The sequence below is a fragment of the Diadema antillarum genome, unplaced genomic scaffold (genome assembly GCF_040938485.1).
Source record: "Diadema antillarum isolate AM-2024a unplaced genomic scaffold, OU_Dant_1.0 seq00000941_RagTag, whole genome shotgun sequence".
NCBI classification, from domain to species: domain Eukaryota; kingdom Metazoa; phylum Echinodermata; class Echinoidea; order Diadematoida; family Diadematidae; genus Diadema; species Diadema antillarum.
Genome location: NW_027271791.1, coordinates 390,360 through 416,140, shown reverse-complemented (window position 1 = coordinate 416,140; position 25,781 = coordinate 390,360). Strand labels below are relative to the sequence as shown.

The 25,781-nt window shown below is 39.0% G+C and overlaps 1 protein-coding gene across 1 annotated transcript; it reads right to left on the bottom strand.

Annotated features, from left to right (window-relative positions):
• Positions 1 to 247: 247 nt before the first annotated feature.
• On the bottom strand, positions 248 to 25,512 carry LOC139741635 (MMS19 nucleotide excision repair protein homolog). The gene is made up of 22 exons (XM_071652214.1): positions 25,431 to 25,512; positions 22,805 to 22,853; positions 20,105 to 20,208; positions 19,493 to 19,578; positions 18,649 to 18,793; positions 17,714 to 17,839; positions 16,500 to 16,648; positions 15,243 to 15,395; positions 14,867 to 15,017; positions 14,271 to 14,425; positions 13,343 to 13,635; positions 12,652 to 12,749; positions 11,933 to 12,046; positions 11,053 to 11,299; positions 10,275 to 10,383; positions 9,218 to 9,416; positions 4,902 to 5,011; positions 3,948 to 4,185; positions 3,129 to 3,379; positions 2,337 to 2,396; positions 1,516 to 1,616; positions 248 to 272 (listed from the first exon to the last, which is right to left on the bottom strand). Exons 1-22 carry the CDS (start codon positions 25,510 to 25,512, stop codon positions 248 to 250), a joined length of 3,045 nt encoding a protein of 1,014 aa, XP_071508315.1.
• Between the last annotated feature and the right edge of the window lie 269 nt (positions 25,513 to 25,781).

Sequence of the window (25,781 nt, the reverse complement as noted above, 5' to 3'; positions counted from 1 at the left end):
ACACAATTTCATATATTCAAAGCGCTTCCCATGTTTATGTAGTCACAGATTCTCTTGGCAAATCTGCAAACAAAAGCTTCATTGCACAATTTGTTTCCTTGCTGTCCAAGGCCATATGACACACACAAAGTGGGGTGGGAAGAAAAAGCTCAGCACACCTGTCAAATGATGATTTTAATGTTTGTCCCTTGATTTTAACCACTTGCGAGGAATCATTCCAAATCTTGTCCTATCCACACGACACTGGTCAGGTGTCTTGTTTCAGAAGGATCCTGCATGTCATGACAAGTACAAAACAATATCAAAAATTATAACAGTCACATGGAAGACATGTCAGCACATGAACAATAATGTCTTGACAAAACAGGGGTCTGCAGATCATCCTTCAAATACTAGTGAATACATCAAGAAAGTCTAAGTAATAATTTTCTTTTTTTTTTTTTTTTTCAAAAAAGGAGAAATCCAATCAGTTCTGAAATATCCACTCACACAGCAGTTTATGTGATTTCACCTCTCGCAAAGAAAAACTATGATCTGGGCCCCATTTCATCAAAGATGTTAGGATGGCAACTTTTGCTGGAATGACAACTTCCCATAGCAACAGCCAATCAGGAAACTGGATTATTGTTGTTACCATGACAATTGCCATTCCAGCAAGAGCTGCTATCATATCAACTTTTTATGAACGGGGCCCTGATTGGCAAATATCCCATTCATACTACAGTCCAACCTCGCTTATCCAGCAATCTCCTATCAAGACTTCTCTATCATAATGACGTGTTCACACAGTGAAAAAGGAAAAAAAAGAAAAGTGATTTCAAACTAATTAAAACTCCTAAAAAAACTCAAAAGATTTAACTAAAATATTACCAACAAAAACATGTTTATGAATTTGCCAATTCTACACTAAAATGTTTCAATAAAATGTCTCAATTTCTATAAAATGCAAACTATGAATCTTAAGAAGGTGAGCACAGATTACACCACTGTTGCAGTGTATCTTCCTAGCTATCACTGGGTCGGGAACTACATGTACATAAACAATAGGGAGCTTTAGATTTTAGACTCGCGGACGTTCAGAGGGAAAAAACATGTTCTGAGCGTGCGCAGAAGTGCGCGTCAAGTCGATCTATTTTTAGCTTGCGTCGCCTGAGTTTTTCACTACGCGTACTGGGCTAATTTTACATCCGCACAGTTTGCAACGTAGAGAGCTACTTCATGCACCGATCATAAAAGGGCGCGATTTTATTTTTTTATACGTTGCGTCCCAGCGTAATCTAAAGCTACTTTTCAATGCGACGCAGGGGAGAGGAGAACGTCCAGCGCACTCGACTCAAACGACCGCGCGTCAAAATCTAAAGCTCCCTATTGATTCTCCCATATCCTGCCAAACTGTTTATCTGGACAGGTGCCAATCTCAACATGGCTGGATAACAGAGGCCAGACTGTAAAATGTGAGTAAACCTCGAATGGGTTAAAGAAAAAGAAAAGAATAGGGCAGTTGAGGATGGTCACCATTTGGTCCTGGCAGCCACCGCCTCCTTCCTGACCAGTCTCTTCTTGTCGTCCAGTCTAACGGTCAGAGCTCTGACCACAGTCTGCTGGTAGGGAAACACCTGTAACAGTCAACAAGATCCCTTTAAATGAATACTGTATGGCAATAAGTACCATTATATCTATGATTACACCTTATTGTGCAAATCAGAACATCTTTAAACTCAAGAAATTGCTTGATAGGATAAAAGATATGATCTATCCAATGGTATGCCCACAACAAATTATCATCATCCTATACATTGCAGGCAGCTCCATTAAAGAGACATTAATCAAGTACTGTAAAAGTGGAAATTTTCGCACATTTGGCGCAAACGGAAACTAGTTCGAAAATAAATGCACACAAATATTTTTGCTTGCTGCATGTTCCTGTACTTGATATCTTGATTCTGTGGAATTAAAAACACCCAAAACTCTTCTTACCGCGCCAAGCGTGAAAAATTTGTCATGCAAAAATATTGACTTTTACAGTATTGAATTAAACAATTAATGCATTTATTTACTTGATTAAATAAATAGCTTACTAATCAGCTGGTTTGTTCTTCATCTATTTGTCAGTTTACCTAACAATTTACTTGACCAGTTGGCTATCTACTTAATGCCAGTGTAAATATATACATACATAACTACATACGAACATATATGCATACATACAGACCTACCTACATACATACATACACACAAACAGGCTAAAACACACATTCATAACAGAGGTCATACATGTTCGTCTTTCTATGAATCAGGAGTAGTGAATATGATGGAAATGTTTGAAATCAGCTCACCTGGTGGTAAGGCAATGATGTCAGGGCACCGATGCATTCCAATGCTGTGATCCGCACCTTCTGCAAGATGAAACGCAATCCAACACGAAGGCCATTTTACAGGTGGTAACACGGGATTCAAACTTACAGGGGATTGCCTGCACTCACTTTTTGTTTTCAGGAAGGACTTCCATTTCATTCAACACCAACTGATGCTACACAACACACAGATAATTATTGCTCCTTCTTCCTTGTACAAGAAAATCAGGTTGAAATCTTCAGATGTATCAATGTTTCCCAAATCATGTATCACTTTAATTTTTGTTTCTTTTTTGTTTGTTTCTTTTTTTTTTTGGGGGGGGGGGGGCAAAGTGGTTTGGAGAACCTACCAAAGTTAGATCTCACAACAAAATCTAGATGCTGCTGATATCACCCCAGCATGACTGTTATGAACAATGAGGGTAGGGGACTAGTGTAATTGATTTTTTTTACTTATTTGGGGTTAAGAAATCACATTGAACGAAGACAAGTAATTTATGGGAAGTTGTTGGTTAAAAAGACAGCAAATATTTATACGCACAGTCACAATTTTAAATATCACTTTTATGAAATAGAGGATGGTTTCATACTTCTGTGATTATGACAAAATTTGCTTGTGGATATACAGCCACATACACAGGGCCGTTTGATATCAATATGAAGCTTAGTCTGTCATAGGAATTATCACCTTACAATCAGATAGTTAGTCTCAATGACAGAACTTGAAAAAGCATCAGAGTGATTCAAACCCATTAAACAGTGATTCAAACCCACCATGGAAGCCTCAAAGTTGCAGAGTTGGAGTAGGGTCGGGACGAGCGCATCCAGTTGCTCGGTAATGGCTGGGATGTTCTCCCCAACAAGAGAAGCGAGGATGCTCAGGATGGGGAGGGCAGGACGTGGATCCACCTGCCGGAGGAACCCAACGAGGCGTGGCACCAATGGGGGCAGCTCTGCCAGCAGAACAGGGCGTGGTACACTGGGGAGGAGTTGGCAGAGTGCCTCCATGGCCAAACTCTGCTGACCTGGTCAGTGAGAGTCAAATGAGAGAACAGATAGCTTCCATGGGTAGCCAGTTGGATGTAAGGCGGGACCACTTGACCGGGTTATGCAACCTGCTCTTTGCGATGAATTAATGAAGCGGGGTCTTTTACGTACATAAGTTATGACTCTCTCACACACAGGACCTATATTTTATGTCCCATCCAAGGGACAGTGTTTTGCCTATTACTAGAGAAAATAGTATGATTTCAAACAATATTGCTCAGTTAAGACTGGATTAAAACCCTGGTCCTTTGGATCTGGAGGCAGACGCATTTCCAACTGAGTCAAATCACTGATCAATATGGGATTTAGTTTGATTATTTTAGGTTTATTGAGAATCCATCACTATACAGCTCACAAGCAAAAGCAAATATTATAATGATGGGCACAGGGGTCATTACTAGGACACATTAACCCATTTCCCCCGAGGACATTATTCTATCTCCCTGCAGGGATTGGCATGTGGCAACACGTGGCTCCCACAAGCACTGTGTTCAAAGCACACATATATCCCCCGATCCGTTGCCCTGACGATGAGAGCAGGCTTACCTTCAGTACCGAAGAGTGCGGAGATCGCGGGCAGTGACTGGATGAAGACCCTCTGCTTGTATGTGAGCCTGATGTCAGCGTGTGTCTCCTCCGAGAGCACCTCTCTCATGTCCTCAACGATCAGGCCCAAGCTGCGGGGGACCTCTCCTCTGAATTCCTGGTCGCTCAGCATCCGTAGGAGTGCAGACAGGAAGGGTGTGGCCCGGGGGTGAGATCGCATCAGCAGTGCTTTGGTCAGCTGCGATGGGGAGAGTGGTAAAACAGATCATCATGCAATCTGTGCTCTCCTTAACCAAATCTCTATGTTAGAGTGGCACAGACCTTACAGACGCTCAACTTTCTGTACACGCAAATATCAACCTACACTTCTACACATCTCGCTTGCCATTTCATGTCATTTTCATTTTATTTCAACATGGTAACACAAAGGAAACTTGCTCAGCCATCGGCTGTTATTCTGCAAGTCTGTGCATATATACAATATAACAGAACGTAAACATAAATTCAGTAACAGCATATAACAATTCTTTCTTGTTATATCCATGGGAACAAATGCTTACCTGAATCCATGTCACATCAGTTTATACATGTAGATTCTGACCTTTGAACTGCACTGAGTAATCTACTTTAATTACATAATACATGACTCTCTATTCATGTATTATATACCATGTAAAGTTCTCTCTTTTGCCATTACTGATCAGCATACCCTCCTCCCTGGGCATCACTAACAAGGACCAACCTCATCTGCCAAGTCATTATCTCAATGGCAACACATACTACAGGCCTGGCCCTACATCACAAGACCATGGTCCAAGGGCTGTTTAGAGTTTACTCCAGACCCTGGAACTACTCCATCACCATGCTTCACCTTTACGTCTGTGAACCTTCCAAACTTCTTCCGACCTACCCACTCATGATCGACATAATATTCTTCTCCCTAATAACACCTACCAGCACCCAAGCCATGAGGGCCTGTTCCCGGGCGAGACCTTCTTTGTCCACTGAGAGCTGGCCACTAAGTTCCCTCTCTGCCTCTGTCAGGACATCATCCAGGATGGCTCCTGACACAAACAGAGAAAGAGACAGAACAAAACAAACAAGGAAAAGTAGAAATTACGTGGTGCGTAATATATGTCCCCGCCGGAAGTAGCATTTTGTAACAAAATGTACAATATAGGTCAAAAATCAAGGTCAAAGGTCAAAGAAGTCAAAGGTCAAAATACTGTGTAGAAGTTTTGAAGCCCTCACCTAGTGCCATCACATAAAGCAAACGGAATCAAAATCGGGTTAGAAATGGCGAAGGAGTAGCATTTTGTAGCCAATGTACAATATGGGTCAAAAGTCAAGGTCAAAGGTCAAAAAAGTCAAAGGTCAAAATTCTGTGTAGAAGTTTTGAAGCCGTCACCTAGTGCCATCACATAAAGCAAACGGAATCGAAATCGGGTTAGAAATGGCGAAGGAGTAGCATTTTGTAGCAAAATGTACAATATAGGTCAAAAATCAAGGTCAAAGGTCAAAGAAGTCAATGGTCAAAATTCTGTGTACAAGTTTTGAAGCCCTCACCTAGTGCCATAACATAAAGCAAACGGAATCGAAATCGGGTTACAAATGGCGAAGGAGTAGCATTTTGTAGCAAAATGTACAATATAGGTCAAAGGTCAAGGTCAAAGGTCACAACTGAAATTTTGTGTAGAAGTTTCAAAGCTCCCATGTAGTGCTATCATATAAAGCAAACAGAATCAAAATTGGCTCATAAATGACAGAGAAGTAGCAAATTGAAGATTTTGATCACACACGGACGCACACACGGACACACAGACGGACACACGTACGGACACACGGACACACACACGTACGGAGCCCGTTTCATAGTCCCCTGCTCGAACTCGTTCGGCTGGGACGAAAAACAAAACAAGGTTTACATGTGAGCAGCCAATCCATCTTAAAAGAAACCTGTACTGACATTTTTTACTTGTCTGATAATTCTAATCTACATTTTTTGATGCCTACGACTAGAAAGAGAGGATTCTAAAACCCAGGATAAGCTTGTAATGATTTTTTGAAAAAAATGAAAACGAGCAAGCCAAGGAACGATCCACACAATTTGGCATACGTCACAGGTGCCAACCTCCGACTTTAGCAAAACGAACTAGAAAGGTTCTACACATGTCAATTTACTGATGAAATCTCACACGAAGTAATGCAAAAACTGTTATTTAGTAAAATTGCAATATGGAGCTGAAATAAACATGTTAAACAATATCTATTAATTTTAAAAAGGAATCTCTTCAAAAGCTTTTTATTTAGATCAAATTTGTGGGGAATATTCCAGATATGCAAAATGAAATTGGCATCATTGTCCGAACGTGCTGCCCATAGAAAACTGTGTGTAAGTAACGTTGCACTAACTATGCATTGATGATGAGCGATAATGGTTCGACATCACAGTTCAAACTATCTAACGAAGATGAGGACTGAGTGATTCTTAAAATCTAAATCCAAAAAAATAGTCAACGGCAATCACGGTTTACGCCTAGTTAGAAGAAAACGGCACTCAGTACATATAGACTCTAGACTAGAACTAGGACTAGGACTAGTGAGCAGTCAAGGACCGAGAAGATTCTACTCGCCGCTCCGTCGACAGCTGTATGTGCACAGCGCTAATAATAGGCACAGCGTAAACGTTTAGTATGCAATACATACCCCTGCTGCCAGAACTTGAAGAAAGTCCAGACGAAAGTCCAGACTCCAAGGTCTAGCGTTGCCGCTAGAGGCCCTTGTGCTGCAGGCCCTGTTGTTTCTGTGCTGAATTTTGCAGGTAAGGTATCTGCTTTATGGATTTTCAATGTTTTTGTGGTCGAGATAAATCTCATGGTGGTCGTATTAACACCAAGGACTAACTTAGATCTAGTTTTAGTAGGACCCATACCTCGGAAGAGTGGCCCGACCACGTAGATACAAACAGTGCCACCGCTTCACGATCCAAGCGCTGGTGTAGGCATATAGTGCTAGAGTACTTCCGTATCCATGTAGATATCTCAAAATTCACTCAACCAAATTGCACCAAAATCACAAGAAGTATTTTATGACTCATGTCCACTTGCTCACGCTAATTGGAACCAAATCGCAAGTTGAGAAGCGTAAGTGAAGTTGTCGACGTTCCTGTCGTCGCTAAAAACAATCTGCTCTGTACGACTAAACAAGAGTGATCGCGGCGTACTTATAGCTTAGCCCTACTTGCCTGCCTGCGCACGCACAGACTGAAGTTAGCCATCTAATATCATGAGACAAATCTTTCAAGTAATCGGGAGCAAAAAATCAATTTATAAATTATTTGAGCTAAGTTGAATGAAAAATAAAGTTCGTAAATCACACAAATCGCTAAAATCATGACATTTTTAAATTTAGTTCCCGCGTAAATTCCCTGTTCACACAGCACTAGTCGGCTAACTTCAGTTTAGATTGTGCATATCGCGTTTACCAAGATCTCTCGCGAAGAGTGAGTTTTTTTTTAGTGACAACTTTAAATTCGGCGTCAAATATTGATACTTCTCGATTACCGATTTCGTTCAAATATAATACGGTATTTTGGAATATGCTTAGAAGTATATCCTGTAATTTTGGTGCGATTTGGTTCAGCGAAATTTGAGACAGCTGCATGGATAGGATGGTACACAAGTGCCGCCTGCTAGCTAAATTGGGCCTAAGCGTCGTCTGCTACTCGGCAAGATTTAGCGCACGCGTATGCGAGGGCTTGTAATCAGTGAAACATTTGGCACCTGTGACATCACGACATCCGGGCTCGTCAGCTCATTAGCAAAATTCTCGCCCAAAAATTTCCATTTTCAACATGAAATTACGGACTAAATCGTTATGAAATTTTGATTCTGTTTGCACCGCTGGGTCTTTTAGAATTAAAAGAACAACATATAAAGAAATAAAAAACCGGTACAATGCCCTTTTAAAAGGATGGTATAGTTTTGGTTGAGATGTTGCTTCAGGTCTCCAACTTTTTTTTTGTGTGTGAGATAATGAGAAACCTCTTATGAAATATGAAAGAGCATGTAATTCTAAGAGGAATTAAAGGTTTATTTGACGGAAATGGGTTTTAAACTGGCTGGACCCATCTTTTATAAGAATGGCTTTATTTTGCTTTGTTTTGGGATATCTCAGCCATTTCAAAACCAATTTTCATCAAATAAACTTTGAATTCCTCTTAGCATGGTAAACTCTGTGACATTTCATAAGTGGTTTCCTAGTACACGTGTATCTGGCAAAAAGTTAAAAGCTCAATCCTCATCACAACCAATACTATACCAGCCCGTTAAAGTAACATACAACATAATATGAGGAAAGAAAGTAGATTGTCTGGATATTTTTTTCTTTTTTCATTTATAACATAAGATATCCTTGATGAATGGTAGACAGTTGACAAAATCAGTATCTCAAATAAACAAAACAAATTATTATGCAAGCAAGGCAAAATACAAAAACAATAAATTTGTTCCTGTAAAGGAAAAATGGTATACTGAATAAAAAATTGTTATTTTCCTTAGCTAATGCACATCTTCATAAGGTAACATCATCATGCCAAATATATGTAAGGCAGGTGGAGGGAGCTTTGAAAAGAGGCATTGCACTAAAAAAAGGAAAAAATACATATACAGTTGAACCTCTCTTATCCGGCCTCCCTTTATCCGGATCTCTCTATTATACGGACGCAATCTCGCCGTGATTCTTTTTTTAAATAATTACGGGAGGAAAGGGGGATTCCCAACTCCTTGAGAACTCCTACACAAACACACATGAATTACATATTACTTACAACATGATTAACATACATTATATCACATTTCCTCCCAAATTGCTTACCTTCAGACATTTTAACATCCCCAAACATCCCCAAATGTAACAATGAAAAGGTTGCAGTATACACATTACTACATGTGGTATGGGCTACATCAGTACATGTGTATGTATATGTACATGTATAAAGCATTGAGTCTCCCGTATCCGGCCAAATCCCTTATCCGGATGAGCCCCGGTCCCGACTTGTCCGGATACGAGAGGTTCAACTGTATGTTGATAAATTTCTCTAACAAAAATAAAATAGCTCCCCCCCAAAAAAAAAACCAAAACAAACAAACAAACAAACAAACAAACAACAAAATGTGATGATAATCAAACCATAGGGACAAGGTGGTAGATCAATTTGCTGTAGTGGTCATCTCAGGAAGAAAAGACCAGAAAAAGAAACACAAACTCACCTGCTGAGTGTTTGTTGACGATTCCAGCAAGAGCTTTGGCCGCAGTGGTGCTAGCAAGCCATAGAGTACTGTGAGCTGCTATGTACAGTAGACTCATCATCAGCTCCTTGGACGATGGGATAACAATATCTCTCCTCAGGGAGCACACCACGGGCTGGACTATAGTGACAAGCTGTGACTGGTGGACTGGTGCCGAAGGCTAAGTCATCAAAAAAAAAAAAAAAAAAAAAAAAAAAAAAAGGTCAAGTGAGACCAAATATATATATTTAGCGAGCCTAATTTTTTCACAAATGGGGACTCTCCAACAATTTCACAAGTGGTTACAATCGCGACCAACAAGTACAGTAATGAGTGGAAAAACGTACATACGTATAAACGTACATGTGCATGTCACATTCACGTCGGGATCAGTGTTGATATTTTCGCATATTGTTAAAATTTGCAAATAGCAGCTGATTCATGAAAATACATGTGGTAACCCAATGAATTACCGGTATATGGCGCATACAGTACTCTGCTACGATGCAATCTACCAGGTCAATTCTTGCTACACATTCAGTATTTGGCTTGGTAGGGTAGGGTTTGATGACTTCATAAAAGAAGAAGTTTGAAAAGTGATTTGAACAACAGAGTAAGAGGTTATGGGCTCCATCTACTGTTTGTGTTTTTTTCAGCTTGTCAAAATCAACTCTTACAGGCTCTCTTTCAAAATAATGCCAACTTTTGAAGTGTAATTACAATTTTGGAGCTACTAATGGTAATAATTCTTGCAGAGAAAATGCTTACCCTGCAATACATACACAAGTTCAAACATTTTGATCACAAGAATTAAAAAGTAGAATGATTGTGGCTACATATCAAAACCGTGGCATCCTCAGCTGTACAATAAACCTCATACATGAAAGTCAAGGACCTGTGAGAATCAATGCTCACAAAATATCACCTTTTAAAATCTTCACTTTTGGCAGGAAACACATATAACAGGCAAATTTTGATTCTAAACATTTTGATGCACTCAAAAAAAAAAAAAAAAAAACTCAATGACTTTCACACTTACATTCAGAGGAGAGAATTTGACCAGCTTGCTCTCATTCTTTAGGTCCAGTCGGTTCAAATCTCCATGGAGGAAAACATCTACAACACATTGACACAACTCACTGTCTTTCCTGTGAAAAGTTGAAATAACCATTCAAAAATTTATTAGCAGTACTCTAATTCTCTTGCAAAATCTGTTTCTTTTTTTTCTGAGTACAAAAGGAAAATAATTCCATATTCTTCATTTTATGCCCCCCCCCCCTGGAAATATTTACAGCTTCCAAAACAGTACACAAACAGAAAGTGTACAAAACTGTTTGAGTTCACTAATTATCTCTTATCTAGCTATGAGCCAGCATTTCAAGACAATAGAGCGATGCACATGCACAAAAATGAAGCAGTTTGAAACAAAGACAGGACAAACATTATGATTTGAACATGGTCAGGCAATCTTCAGCATCATTTTGTTTTGTGTATATATAGCAAGTAAATTAAGAAGGAATAAAAAAAGATCCATTCTTTGGAGACAAGGAACTGAATTGTTTTAAGATTTTAAAAAGCTTTCCTGTGTTTGCCAAACATATGTGAAATCTCCTAGCATTGGAACTCATGTAAAATGTCTAATCAATATGAAAACTAAGTTACAAAATTCAATACTTGACTAAAACATTTCCATATTTTTGCATGTGATAGCACATTGCAAATGGATAGCTGTCATGTGATCATGTTTATCCAATCGCTGCCCAGTATTTGATTACCTGACATAATGTAAACATTTACTCCGCTAATGGCAGACTTACTTGCTATCTAAATGAGGGATTATCGATCGTATGACTTTTGCCACGCACACGAGAACCTCTCCGCAACAGTGTGGACACTTCCCAGCCTCTACACTGCTCAGCAGGGCTGCAGACGCAACCATCTTCAAGAATGGGTAGATAACAGATGACAGGAGAGACTCGTGGCAAGAGGCTGTGCTGCTGGCAAGCTTCTGCGTGACAGTCTGAAGTGTGGTGAGGTAGACACAGTGATAGTCTTCCTTTAACCCTAAAGCAAAGCAAAAAAGAAAAAAAGAAAAAGAATATGGGATAATTGAGTTAAGCGCAAATAAAAACATATACACTGCATCTGGGCATATGTATGTATATGAATTTAAACAATTACGCAGTACCTGCTTCAGACTGCAAGGATTAGAACCAGCACTGGCTGTCGGGCAGAAGCTCGGTGGTCTAGTGGATAAGATACCTCTCCACAGATCAGGAGGTCGTAGGTTCGAATCCTGTCCGAGTATGCTACTAAGACACTGATCAAGTCAGTACTTACTTACGTAGATGTAGGGCAATTTGCTAATAAGTTGCAAAAAGAAAAAACTCGACGGAAGAATTTCATGAATTAAAACAATCAGGAGGTTGTGGGTTTGAATCTCACCTGAGTATGTACGCCCATAACTTTTTATCATGGCTATTACCTGTACTCAAAAACTGTATAACTTGTGTTTATTCACGTCAATGTAGGGGAATTTGTCAATCAGTTGCAATGAAATTGTTTCTTTCACACACAAGACAGATAGTGGTCACAGTGATTCAATGATTGTCACGATCAGCATACTGGGCAGGTCAAGTACTCAAGGGTTTAGGAAATGTAAGGCACAAACTCAGAGCTGTGTGTTGCAATACTCACTCTTATCCCGAATCTTGTCCATCAGTTCGGAGACAAGCATCAAACTCATAGCATCTGACGTTCTGGTGACTATCTCGGCCATGTCGTTAAGCAACTCGTGGTAACCTGGTTCACCTTGTGTATGTATGAATACAGTAACCATGACAACAACATCATTTGGTTGAAGACAAAGAGTGGCTACAGTGCTGGACACACAAAGCGCAATGTGACGTATTATCCCAGTTGTATCATCCCAAGTCAGTCTACACATCATTTTGATGGGATCATATCAATTACCGGTAGAAAATATCCTACGTTGTAGTTAGGTCAATATCCTGAGATTCTAATCAGGACAACTTTGGTCTACAATGGCAAACTATCTTGCAATTTATATCAAAATTGCCAATTTTGTAAGAAGTCATGAGCTAATGAAACTTTTGGCAATGAGTTGAATGCTGTGAAATGATGAAACATCAGATTTTGACTGAAAATGAAGGTAACTGTAAAGCTGGAAATAATCGCAGCATGAAACCATCGCAATTTGGAGCCGACAGTCCTTTTCATGGCATGAAGCTCTCGCAAATTGCCACTGGCATTCAATGCATTGCGTAGACAAAAACTTTAGGTGCATCTCACTTTCACAAGTCTTGGCTCTTCACAAAATTCACGAAAGGTTCTGGCTTTACAGTACTCTCTTTCAAACATCCTGCGATACGCTGCTACAAAAGGAGGCCACTAACCTTTCAGTACAGTGGTCCACAATGGAGTCATGATGACTTCCTTCACATAGTCTGTGTGTTGTCTGGCTAGGCAGGATACGGTCTGGATGCACGTTGACCTGTTTAAACAATAATATTAACAACAAAATTAATAGAGGCAATTATGATGATCATAGTAATCAGGAGAATGGAAAAACTGAAATACAGTCAACCCTGCCTAAGCTGACCTTGCACACGTCAAAAAAAAAATGGCAAAGTCAAAGAAAATTATATCCTGGCTGGATACAGTGATGTGTACATTCTAATGTGTCAATCAAAATTCAGGTAGGTTGAAGGATTTTCTCTGGCCCCATTGTATTTGACTTAGGGAAAGTTGACTTTAGTTATGACAACAATGATTATAGCTATGAAGACAAAAATTATGATATCATTGTTTTTAAAGGGTTACATTAACGTAGAAGCACTTTCGAGACTATGAGAGCACATATCAGCAGAGTTTGTTTTTTTAATCTCTATATATGCAATGGGAATTTGAATACAGCTCATTACCATTGCTAATCTTAAAAGAGTTATAGTGAAAGAAAGACAAGAGATAAGTTACTATTGATGGCTCTGGATTTGCCATGTATGACAAGCTATGATGGGTACCATATCTGGAATACAGCTGGTCAAAAGAGAGACACAGGTGTACCATTTGTCAAACTCCACTAACCTGACATTCTTGTTAGTTTCCTTCAACATCAGTGCTAACAATTCCTGTCCCACCAGGTCCAAGTTCTTCTGGTCCATCAAGAGTGGAACCTGTACCAACTCCTCTAGGGCCTCCAGTGAGGATTGCCTGAGGTCCGGAACTGTGGTCTCGGTCATGATGGACATGACGGCTGCTGTCACGGAGCTGGAATGGTGGGCAAAGACCGACCTCCACTCGTCTGACTTTGTGAGAAAGTTGTGCCCAGTGTGAACAAGTCTCTGGATGACATCTAGTAGAACCATTCTATCTCTCGTCTGCCAGGGATGAGAAAATCATATTGATGTCATCTGTGATCAGTACATATTGCTTGATGTCAAGAAAGTTCATAAAACCTTCATTCAAAGAATCTTGTCCATACAGAACCTTTCATCAAAAAATGTTCTTGCTTTCATGTCAGAAGTAGCTGTCCTGACATATCATAACGGGATCTTTACAATTATTTCAACTCTTGTTTGCAGTGACTTCTCATGTCATAAACATACTATCAAACAGGATGTAAAACCATATCATCACTGTTACATGACATTGGTGTTGTTTCTTTTTTTTTTCCATAGCAGCCCAGAACTATTGGAAAACATCATGGATGCATCATGAAACTACAAACTACACCCACAACTGGTAATCTTTTTAGGTGCACATTATGGACTCATTCTCCACATAAATATACTGTAAAGCAGGATATTTTCACAGCATGAAATTTTTCGCAAATTGCAACTGGCATTTAATGCATTAGGTGTACACAATAACTTTTGCATGTGTTTTAATTTTGCAAATCTTGGCTCTCACAAAATTCGCAAAAATTAAATGCACATGAACATTATCATACTAAACTACTGTTAAACTGAAACTTGCATCAGAATACACACACACATGCATACACACAACTTACCTGATCACATGTATTCAGTTGATCCATAAGCAGTGGAATGGAATATCTAAGAATGGTAATGCATGCTGGGTACGAGGCTGACGCCATGGCAACGAGAAGCTTGCTGCAGGGATGGATCATGCGATGGTTTGGTTCACAGAGATGCTGTCTGCACTCTGTAATGAGAAAGTGTTGTTAAAATCATGATAGTAAAGAATCCATAAATACTGTCATTTGTTGGTTTCTGTTTGTCTATTCTAATCAACAAGTAGATGTGTTCAAAAAGTACACCAAATACATGTACATATCTTTCTGGGACATGAGTAGTTGATTATTAGGTTCAATTTTGCATATCTAATGATGCATAAATGATTACATTACAAGGCCATGAAGTAAAGGAACACCTGGAAATATTATCCATAGCATTATGTATTGTCACTGACTAATGAATGTAAACTGCTTGTAATTACATAGCTAGTCAAAATACCTGAACTAGTCTACAAAAGTATGTCTGATGACTGAGATCATTTCTATTAAATGAAAGCAAGAGATTATTAAACATGGACTGATTGATTAATGGATTTGTTGATAAAGTGATTCTGTGTTCGTTTACTCACCTATAAGAACATTCCTGAGAAACGACATGAGATCTCCATCCCCACCCCCTGATGATGCTGGTGTTTGCACACCTGTGGAAACCACGGCAACCACTGCTCTGAGTGTCTTCAGGGCCTCTGCATCCAGCTCCACACTCACACCTTGCATTAGCTGAGGACAAAAACAAAGAGGTTGGGGGAGGAGAAGGACAAGATTTGTTAGTCTAAAGCTGCCCTATAACACCACACTTTCTACAATCATTCTTCCGAGTCTAAAATGACAGTAATGTGCACCACACAAGTCATGCAGCCACTATCATACTGATAATTTAGCATCACCATGACACTGCGAAAGTTGGTGAGAGATCCTGTCTAGTTATCATTACACCTCTCTTACCTCTTTCCTGCAGTAGGCCCAGATGGGTTCTAAGTAGCCCAGGAGAGTTCCCTGATGGTAGGTGGGAGCACAGGCTTGCAACAGCTCGTAGGAGTCTAGGCGGGCCGACTGGAGGTCGGAACTCAACTTCTCCATGATCAAGGGCAGACAGAACTGAGAGAGGAAATTTGCAGAGAGAGAGAGAGTACCACCGAGTGGCAAATTTCAAAAGAATTACATTTGAATGGTTCTCACAGCATTTCAATTTCATAATTTTTTTTGGTGGTTTTCCACATAATTCAATCATCATCGACACCATCACAGTAACAATGACATTAACGCCAATAAAATTTTGAAAAACTGCACCAACATAATATGAAACGACTACTGGTCTTTGATAGTGAATGATCATCCATTCATGTGGAAGAAGCCAGAGCATGTGATACACTTCACAAGTTCTAAGCTTTGTCTGGAAGGGGCATACATGTCATCGGCTGAGAACCAGAAGAGCACTATTGGGTTCTAAAATTTGAATGTACATAAAAACAAAACAATCAATTTTCACAAAATAAAAAGTTTATCTAATCAAAAGTGGATAGATTTATAAGCATTATTCCAAATGTCGGGTAAAACAGCACCTTTGTGGTTTTGATTTTTAACATTTTACTGAAAATGAAAACAATTTAAGATTGACACATTATAATGAAGAGGAGATTGAGCTTTACAATGTGATAATAATATTTCATTACCCATCTCCCCCCCCCAAAAAAAAAAAGAAGATGAAATGTGCTCAAGGCTTTCTGGTTCTCAGCCGACAATATAAACTCTGAAACTTGAACAGGCATATATGAATTGCCACCTGCACATAAACTTTCAAAGAAAGAGGAAGAGCTGCAAAGAAGAGTCACTATCACTGTTTGATTCATCACAGAGGATAAACGGAAAAGATATCTTAGAGAATCATATCATTGCTGGGGTGACAAGACCTTGTATATGAAATTTTGGTGAAAATGACTTTTTTGATTACTGGTCAGATAATCAGTTAAGTGATGTCCTGTCCAAATCCTAGCTGTCTTACCCCACAAATGAAGCCACCAAGGCATGTCAAAGGAAAGGCTATCCCATTTGATATAGTGCTTTGGCTGCCACGTTTTTTTTGCTCTCCTGAACATGTAACATTTTGCAGATAAGAGGTCTTGTTGTCCCAGCAATGATATGACTCAACCCATGTCTACTCCTCTCCCTATTCACTGCAATGCATGGGACTATGAAACATACCTGGGCAAATTTGGGTGTACAGCTAAGGCAAGTTTTCAGTCCCTCTACGAGGTCCTCCCTCGAGATGTTGTACGGGTCGTTGGGTGGAGGACGGAAATCAATCGGAAAGTAGCACGCAACAACCTCAAAAGTCTCTTCAACAAACATATCTGTGGGGAAAAAAATATAAAGGCAAAAAGAATGACACAAATGTTATGGTGCATGGACTGCTATTTATGAATGCTATGTGCCATATCTAGCATGGAAAATTTTGCTTCATATCATTTCATTGCACAGTGAAAAAATAAAGTAAACATAAATTTAAACATACAGTGATTTAATCTCTTCTAAATGCAGCTGTATGTTGTTAGGATGAATATGTTGTCAGTGTTGGCTGTTTTTATTTGACTACATGCACATCAACTTGCATGGTAATATCACTGATGCTTTATATTCATCTTCATATAACAGAGGTATGCCAACATACCAAATAAACATGGAGAATAGAAAGTAATAAACAAATATAATGCTGCATCTACAAACTAAGGCAATACATGTGATGATATAATTAGCCAGTGGCAATGGAATAAATTTTTAGACGAAAGAGACAGATCAGATGAAATAAGAATTCCTACTGTGTAATTTTCATTTGTTAACAAAAAAGAAATATTATCATTATCATTTTTACACACAGGGGGATTAGAAGAACATACAAATTGCAGGTTATAGAATCACAGTCCATGCCACATACACAGATTGAAGGGGATGGTAGAACAAATAAAGAGGGCAAATAACAAAGAACCTGAGTGGAGAAAGGTGGAGCATTGAGGGTTTAGGGATATGTTGGGTGTTTGCCATCATCCAAGCTCTTGATCAAAACCTAAGATTTGCATAAAATACATCTTGTGAAGACATAATAATAATTGTTTGGATATAAACTCCAAATGTTATTGTCCGAAAATGGAAATTCTTTTTGCCCAATTGATCGTGGGCCCAACAGCCACTGAGCAGCGCCAGATCGACGTTGCTCTAACCTTTTCAACTGTTGAATGGCAAACAAGGTAGCAGCAACTCCCATCTTTTAACGTCTTTTGGTATGACGCGGCCGGGGTTCGAACCCACGACCTCCCGATTGTGAGGCAGCCACTCTACTTACTGAGCCAACACATCGGTACATGTGTTGGCTCAGTAAGTAGAGCGGACATATGATAATTGCAGCTCAATGATCCGCTCACCAATCGAGAAGTTGTTTATGACTGTTGGAAGAATGTTGAAGACAAGGATGAGGTTTCGTGGGTCCTTCTCGCCATCCACTGCATGCAAGACTCCAAGCACAAATTCTGACCCCATCGCCTGCAGCTCTACAGGAATGTATGAAGGGGGAAAAGCATCCACAAAGAGAACAAAATTATTGTGTGAAGTGTCAGGAAAAGTAGTGTTTACACAAACAGGAAAAAAAATCAAGAAAAACTGCAGTTTATGCGATATCATATTGACATACAGAGTGGAAGAAAAACCATGACAGAAAAGAAATGGAAACACAGCACATGGAATGATAAGTTCAACAGATGGGTGTAAAATATTAGGCAAAAGTGTCGGGCAAGTAAAACAGATACACAAAGTTGGTAGCAGCAAAATACAGCTCAAAACATGTCAAACAAATTATCAAGGCACAGATGAAGTTTTGCGGGTATCATATACAACCTTTACAAATGCACACATGACTGTAAACTTATAGTATTTACAATATTCTCCTAATGATTTTACAAGTCAATGTCTAAATTTTGCTTACAAGAATCACATGCATCTCACTTCAGCAAGTTGTTGAGGTCACAATACACATGAATAGTTCACAGCCATCTGCTGATAGACAAAGATATAATTTGTACTGATGATGTGCTGCAACAATGCATCTTCAAGCTTTAATACTGCATTGCTGAGGCTTACAATCAGAAACTTGGAAGAATCTGTTTCTTTGGAAACAAAACAAAGCAAAAATACTGAAGCTCAAACAAACTTTCAGGGAACTATCTAACAACAATAAACACAAAATTGTTGGGTGTGAGGGAGCTTCTTGAATGATTTGATAGACGTTTTCAAGAACAGAATCACTCACCACCTTCTCAATGAGAAAGTGTGGCTTGGAGTGCTTAAACTCCTGAAAAAATACCTTGCATGCTTGTACGAAGCAGATTTGCCATGAGGTTGTAGACTGTGCGGCGGTCCACCTGGACCAAAGTTTGGACCTGGACCTCTTTGAAGATGGCCGTCATGACTGATGTTGCAAATCCCACTGGAAACCTGGACTGAGAGCTCTGAGGAAAGCAAAAACAGAGAAGGACCAAGACCTCTGGTGATGCAAAGTTTGAATGGTGTGCCTGTGTTTGGCATGTTTGTATGTATAAGTCATCAAAGCTGCCTTTAGCACTGGATTAGTCAAATTTGCACTGCAGTATAGTACCCCGTCACATTTTAGCTTGTTCTGGGAGTCTTCATCATCTTATTTCATTTGTAAAAATTGTCCTAGTGTTTCCCATAATTCTGTGTCTGGTGCCACAGTATTTCTGCTGTAGAACAGTTACATATCTACATACTTGCATAACCATTGTTGTTTCAATTACTTATTATGTACAATGTACAGATACCCCATGCTGAGTCATCCAACACTTAAAATCAGACAAAACTAAAATGACAATAGAATAAATCAAAACTAATGTTAAATTAGAAACAACCCAGAGAAAGTTTTTTTTTTCCTTTGCATATTTCAAATCTCACTATTTTCAATGATTAGCCCCTTTGGCATCTGGGACTTTGGATAGTGTGTACAATGCTATGGAGTTTTCTTAGCCAATCAGCACTTAATACACACAAAGGGTTAAGATTAGACATTACAGTTTAACAGAAGAGCATGCTTACTTTCTTCCCTTGCACCATTTTTTCATGGTGATCTGGGCAACACATATCTAAGCACCCCTCGAGGTATATTCTATACAATTTTATTAAGTAATGCATACCAAGGCCAGAAATCCTTTGAGAGTGTGTGGCGTGATGGAATAATGATCCAAAAGCCGCGCACAGAAGAATTCCAGTAGTACAGTGACTGCGTGGGTGGGAGAGAAAGAGGGAGAGGGAGAAATAGAAATATGGTGCATGAATGAGGACTTATAGTGATGCCTTTTGTAATACAAACATTTTCTACACAAATGTACTCTGACTGACATGACTGCACAAAAAAAGGCGCGAGGCAGGGAGAGAAAGACTCCTGGTATGGTCTACCTTGATTCATGCCAATAATTAATGTGAAGTGTACAGTGTACAGTGTACAGTGTACATGAAACATGGCACATTTTATTCCCAGCTTTACAGCAACTGGAAGACACATAAACAAATTTACCTGCTCCATGGAAATCAAGAAACAGCATCAACCTCTGCTTGTTGAATCAAGAGATATTTTGATCTAGAAGTTGACATGTTGACAAGGATAAAATCTATAATTTCAAGAAATTCATAAGCAGGCTACCATGCAGTATATTCGAAAGCCTTTCGTGTGCTCGCAGCAAAATAATATCGTAGTGTTTTTTAAGTCACCATAAGATTAATCTCTAAAGTAAATGTGACCAACCAACCTTGCTGTTCATTGAGGAGGTTTCTGGGAAGACTCGACATCACTTCCGCCATCATCTGCACCCCACGACATCTCACCTTGGTGTCCGTACTTGTCAAGGATAACCTGTTAATTTAAGCCCAATATTCATTATCTGCTTTTCTCTCCCTTTGCCAAGGAACTTATCCAGAAGGCCAAAATGTTTCTGACCATCCAAGATTAACACAATGTAATATGCATAATGCATGGACATTGAGCACAAAATGCTTTTGAAGTATGATTAAGAGGTGATTTTCCATGAACTTAGGGGTAGTTGTTTCACATGCTTTCTGAGAAAGAAATGGGTCTGGGTGATGTTACACCTCTCTGTATTACTGATGCCAAACAATCAATGAAGTGTCAATAAATGAATGCATCCCCACATCCCACTATCTCCTTTGCAAAATCTACATAAAAAAAAAACAAGGCTTACTGTCTCAGGGAAGGTTAGACAATCTACAGAGACTTGGGTGATGGAAAAAAAAAGTAGTCAAATCTGTGAAGAAAGACCTCACAGCTGCCAACTCTCACACACTGAAAAAAGTTAAAAGATTCTATAGAGCAGCTTGGGGAGATACTTGTGTGTTACTTGTATCTAATATTAGACGAAATTCCAAAATTAAGGTAGATTTTATATCATTCCCTTGTCAGTGTAAGAAGAGGTATTCAACTTTTCAGTGGACTTTGGCCTGCGGATTCAGGACTGATCATTTCACACACAGGTGACTGAAACTAGAGAAATCATTCAAGGTCAAATTCACACAAACTGAATATTAGTGCGAATCTTGTTTTTTTTTTTTTCTCTCTCAATTATTTTGTGGTCTGCATTCAACTGTGTAACATTCTAATAAAGCATCAAAATACACAAGAAGTCTGCATCATCTAGCTAAAGAAAAAAATATACAGTAAACCTCGGATAAGTCGACGTCGAGTGAGTCGAAAATCACTTAACTCGAAGTAAAATAAAAAGTCCCGATTTTTCCCTATGTATATTCTCTAAGAAATATTTGGATAAGCCGAAGTACGAGAGTCGAATTTCGGATGTGTCGAAGTAAAACATTCAGTCCCTTTTGTACAAAATACACGTAGTTTACATCACTTGAGCCGAAGAAAATTTATCTGGCATTCTCATTACATTTAGAGGAGAACAAAAAAATCGGCATGTTGCAGAACCCCGTCCCTGACTTGCTGCAGTAAGCATGCACACTCACCGTACCGCTCCGCACGCATGTCGAATACATACACATCTGTACATGTATACACACAGCACATCGATCCATACTTTATCCATATACACACAGCACATCCATACTTTATCCATGTCAAGCCAGAACTCCTTGGTCAACCAATCGCTGCTTTAATATTTTGGTGACAGGCCAAGTAGGCGGAGCTTGTTTGTGCGTGCCCGGCTGGCTGTCTAGTTTTGTTCAATGGAGGTGGGATGGGCCTGGGAGAGTGTTTGTCTCAGGGTAGGTCAACAGAGATGGCTACCTATGTTGCACCATAGACATATAGCACATGCACATTGCCACATTAGCGCAGACATTCTCAGAACTACGTCTAACTACCAGTATTGATGCAAATTCCATGTTCAATTTAGAACAAGAACATTATCTTCGAGAACAGACAAATTTGAATGCAAACACACACAAGCACACACACACACACACACACACACATGCATGCAAATGTACTATAACACATGTACATAACTGTGAGTCGAAAAAAAATCGACTCTCGCGAGAGTCGAAGTTCACTTAAGTCAACGCATTTTTGTCAGTCCCGAGAGCTTCGACTCATGCGAGGTTTACTGTATATACATATATATATATGTGATGCTGATGCAATATCTCCTCAAATATTACATTTTCATATTCATTTCTTGCCTGTAATATCAGATTGTAACTCCTGCATTTTATCGAGGCAAACTACCTTGCATCAGCAAATAGGCCTACTACGTGCACACTTGTATGTTTACACAGATTTGCACTAATCAAACAGCTTGACCGCTCTGAGGATCAGACTTCAAATTGCCCATCCAAAAAGATTTTAACAAGCATGGATATAACACTCGGCTCCACTTTGGGTTGAGGCTAATGTGTGAACACCACAAAGGGTCGACATCTGCACCCTTACTCCCATTACACGATATAAGAGTCAATATTTGTATCGTAACGTCATATTCACTGGTACTGATTTTTATGAGACCAAAACGACTGCTTACCAAACCAACTGTCAACACTTATTCTGAACTTTAGAATATCTGACTGAAGTTCACATATCATTCAGTAAAGCATACCATCAATGGTTTGCTCACATGCAAACAGACATATTGCCTATGTTTATGATTGCTTCTCTCTTGCCATACATGTTGATGTTGTATAAAGTGACATCACAATGCAAAGAGATCTGCACAGTGCTGTAAAACGAGGAATTTTAGCATGCATTTTAATTTCGCGAAATTAAAATGCATGCGAAAGTTCTTGTCTACGCTATATGCATTGAATGCCAGTGGCAGTTCGCGAAAATTTCATGCCGCAAAAAAGGCCATCGGCTCCAATTCGCGAAAAATTCATGCCGCGAAGATATCATGTTTTACAGTACATCACTACAGGAGATCCGTACATCTCGTCACAGCCACGATATCATCACTTGACTTGTCCAGTATGACAGACATACATACCCCATGCTTTCAATGTACTTCTCTATAGTTCCTCTTCCTTCTGCAATATCTGGTGAGAAAAATGGATAGATACATTTTGAGCATTTAGTACCCTTAAAATCATATCTTAAAGAGTCTATACACATTGTCATGCATCTATTTTGCATGTCTATTTATACACACATTATCAGCACATTCTAAGTGTTAAATTGATATACAGTCACAAAGACTGGCTAACAAAGAAAGAGTTTTTAGATGAAGGCAGATACACACAGATGATAGTCAGAGTTTCAGCTGAACACCACTTTATACAGATATTGCTACTTTTCTACATATTTTTAAATTTGGTCATATTTGTCATTTTTTCAAATCTTTGTTTTACTCTCTGGATAAAAGAGAAAAGATGAGTAAAAACAGCTAGAGAAATGAACATGAAATGGCACAATGAAGTTTGGTACAGGTAATATTTGCAGACTTGTCATACATGTACTTGCAAAGTTGCATGGAAATTGAAATGTGTTGTAGAAGTGGTAACTTCTCTGTCACTTGCAATATAAGGAAAATTTCAAAGACTTCAGTGCATTTTTCTGTGTTCACAGGTACTGCTGGTAACATAATGAAGAATACACATGGATTTTAGGATTCATATCAGATCACAACTCAGTGAGATTAAAAAAAGAAAAAGGAAACTGACCAATACTGATACTAACCCAGATTTTGCTTTTTCACAGAAAATGTGAAGATACAGATGTTTGAAGTAAAATCTTCATCTGATCCCCATTTCCACATGGGGTGGGGGGGGGGGGGGGTATCCACTCCCCTTTGACATTTTGCGCAATAATTCTGAAATGCGAGAAGGCTACAATATCATGAGGCTTCTTGACTTTTCTTTTTCAAGTCCCGTGCACCATTTGAGACCAAATCTGTGATGTCGGCGCGTACGTGTATTGTACGTTATATAGCCACGCCCATTGTTGGAACTGCCTGTCACCCAAAAACAGGCACAATTTTGTGATTTTGTGTACATTTCCTATAAAAAACAGTGCTCTGTCATGAAACTCGTAAAAACTTTTTTCCTATTAATCACTTTTATTGAATAATCTTATGCCAATTATGGTAGAGAAGTGGTCAGTGACAATTTCCACTGAAAAAAAAAAGAAGAAAAGAAGAAAAGAAATAAAAAAAGAAATAAAAAGAAAAAAAATGAAATACATAACAAATTCCAACAACAATGAAATACATAATCTGAAATGACTTTTGTAAGCTTTTATGATGGGCTATTGTTGAAAACGTTAAAACAAACATACAAATAAAAAAATTAAACTCTCAATGCATTTGAGTAAATCAGTGTTTAACAGGCTAAAATAAGATCTGGGGCTTAATTCGCATAATTAAACTGATGAAATTAGAAATAGATAATTTAAAAAAAAAATTAAAGGAAACCCCAAACCAAAGAGAAACGTGGATTGAGTGAAAGTAGACACATTAGTACTCGTAGAACATATCAGTGAAAGTTTGAGGAATATGGACAATCAATGCAAAAGTTATAAATTTATAAAGTTTTGGTGCTGGAACCGCCGGATGAGGAGACTACTAGAGGTTATGATACATTCCTTTAAACTATAATAATAACAACAACAACGTCATGTGTGGATGACAATATAAAGAAAATATAATGGGAATTCCATAAAAATTCATTTTTCATGAAAATTACACATTCGGCATACTCGTGAAATAGGCCCCACCACTGCATGTCGGTACCAATACTTCGGTGACTCGCCTGTTTATACTCGTGAATTCAGCCCCACCGTGTGGCGTTCATCGGAACATCATCATTAGTCATTAGCACGGCGGAGGGGCTTTCTTCCACAGTATTACATGATAATACTCGTGAATGCGGCCCCACCAACAGACCAAACTGTGTTTATGCGAGATTGATACAGCAGCGGGACCGATTTCCACAGCATAGCATCTTTCATCCTCACATTTTTTCTTTGGTCTTCAACTTTTTAGTCCCGGAAAGACTCCGCTCCCTTACACATATGTCCGGCATGTCCCTCGACTAATTTTACGGCCAATTTAATCATAAATACAACCCTAACCTAACCCTAACCTAACCTTGCTTGCTAATCGTAATGCACGACGGGTGCATGTGCACTGCGGTGGGGCCGATTTCACGATTTTGCCACACATTCCATCAACTTGATGCTAACATACATGTATGTTTTAAGGGTAGCAATTAAAATTCCCCCTGCTTCAATCTGATGTTATGTGATGAAAGCGGTTAGAGATAGTCAAGAAGTGTTCTTTCTTACAATGCTAGTAGAATAGAGAATTTTTGTGGAATTTTCTTTACATTTTCTTTTAATTGTTGTCCACACATACCATCCCCCAGTGTAAACCTGGAGTCAGCCTTTATTCTTATTCTTAGAGTCTTAAATTAATTTAGATCAAACGTTACCCATTCTTATCTTACAGGCAAGTCGTGGTAAGCATGGGTTACACAGTTAAGCATACATGGGACTGTTACAATGAAGCGAAATTTCTAACTGCTAAATCGCATACGGCTATATCCGGCAGAATCATTTGTGTCCATATTCTTATTACACAACTTCTCCAAAATGCACATCCCAGAAGTTCGTTTTACCCTTGACAAGCTGATGTAGTGCCTCATTCTGTTCACCGCGAACATAGTTCTCGATCATTTCTTCCCACATGAGAGCTGCCATGTTGGCTGACAAGAAGCGGCTCTTCCTTGAACGAGATTCTCCTAAGTAAGGTATCTCTAAAATAGCCAAAAAAAAAAAAAACTCTATTCAAGAGATTATTCTCACTACCTCCTGATAGTAAGTTCTTTGTGCAATGATCACCCCCGGGTGATCACCGGGTGGATGTAATGAAACTTTTCTGTAATAATCGTTGTCATAGATAGGCCTGTAATAATAATAATTGATGATGAAAATGGATAACATTACGATAGATTTAATTTCTTCGTTCC

Excerpts from the sequence above, each read along its gene's own strand:
- LOC139741635 (XM_071652214.1), bottom strand. The coding sequence starts at position 25,512 with ATGGCAGCTCTCATGTGGGAAGAAATGATCGAGAACTATGTTCGCGGT. Across the intron at positions 14,426-14,866 it reads TCTCAGGAATGTTCTTATAG|AGTGCAGACAGCATCTCTGT; the intron begins GTGAGTAAACGA and ends TTCTCATTACAG. Across the intron at positions 10,384-11,052 it reads ATCCCTCATTTAGATAGCAA|GAAAGACAGTGAGTTGTGTC; the intron begins GTAAGTCTGCCA and ends AACTTTTCACAG.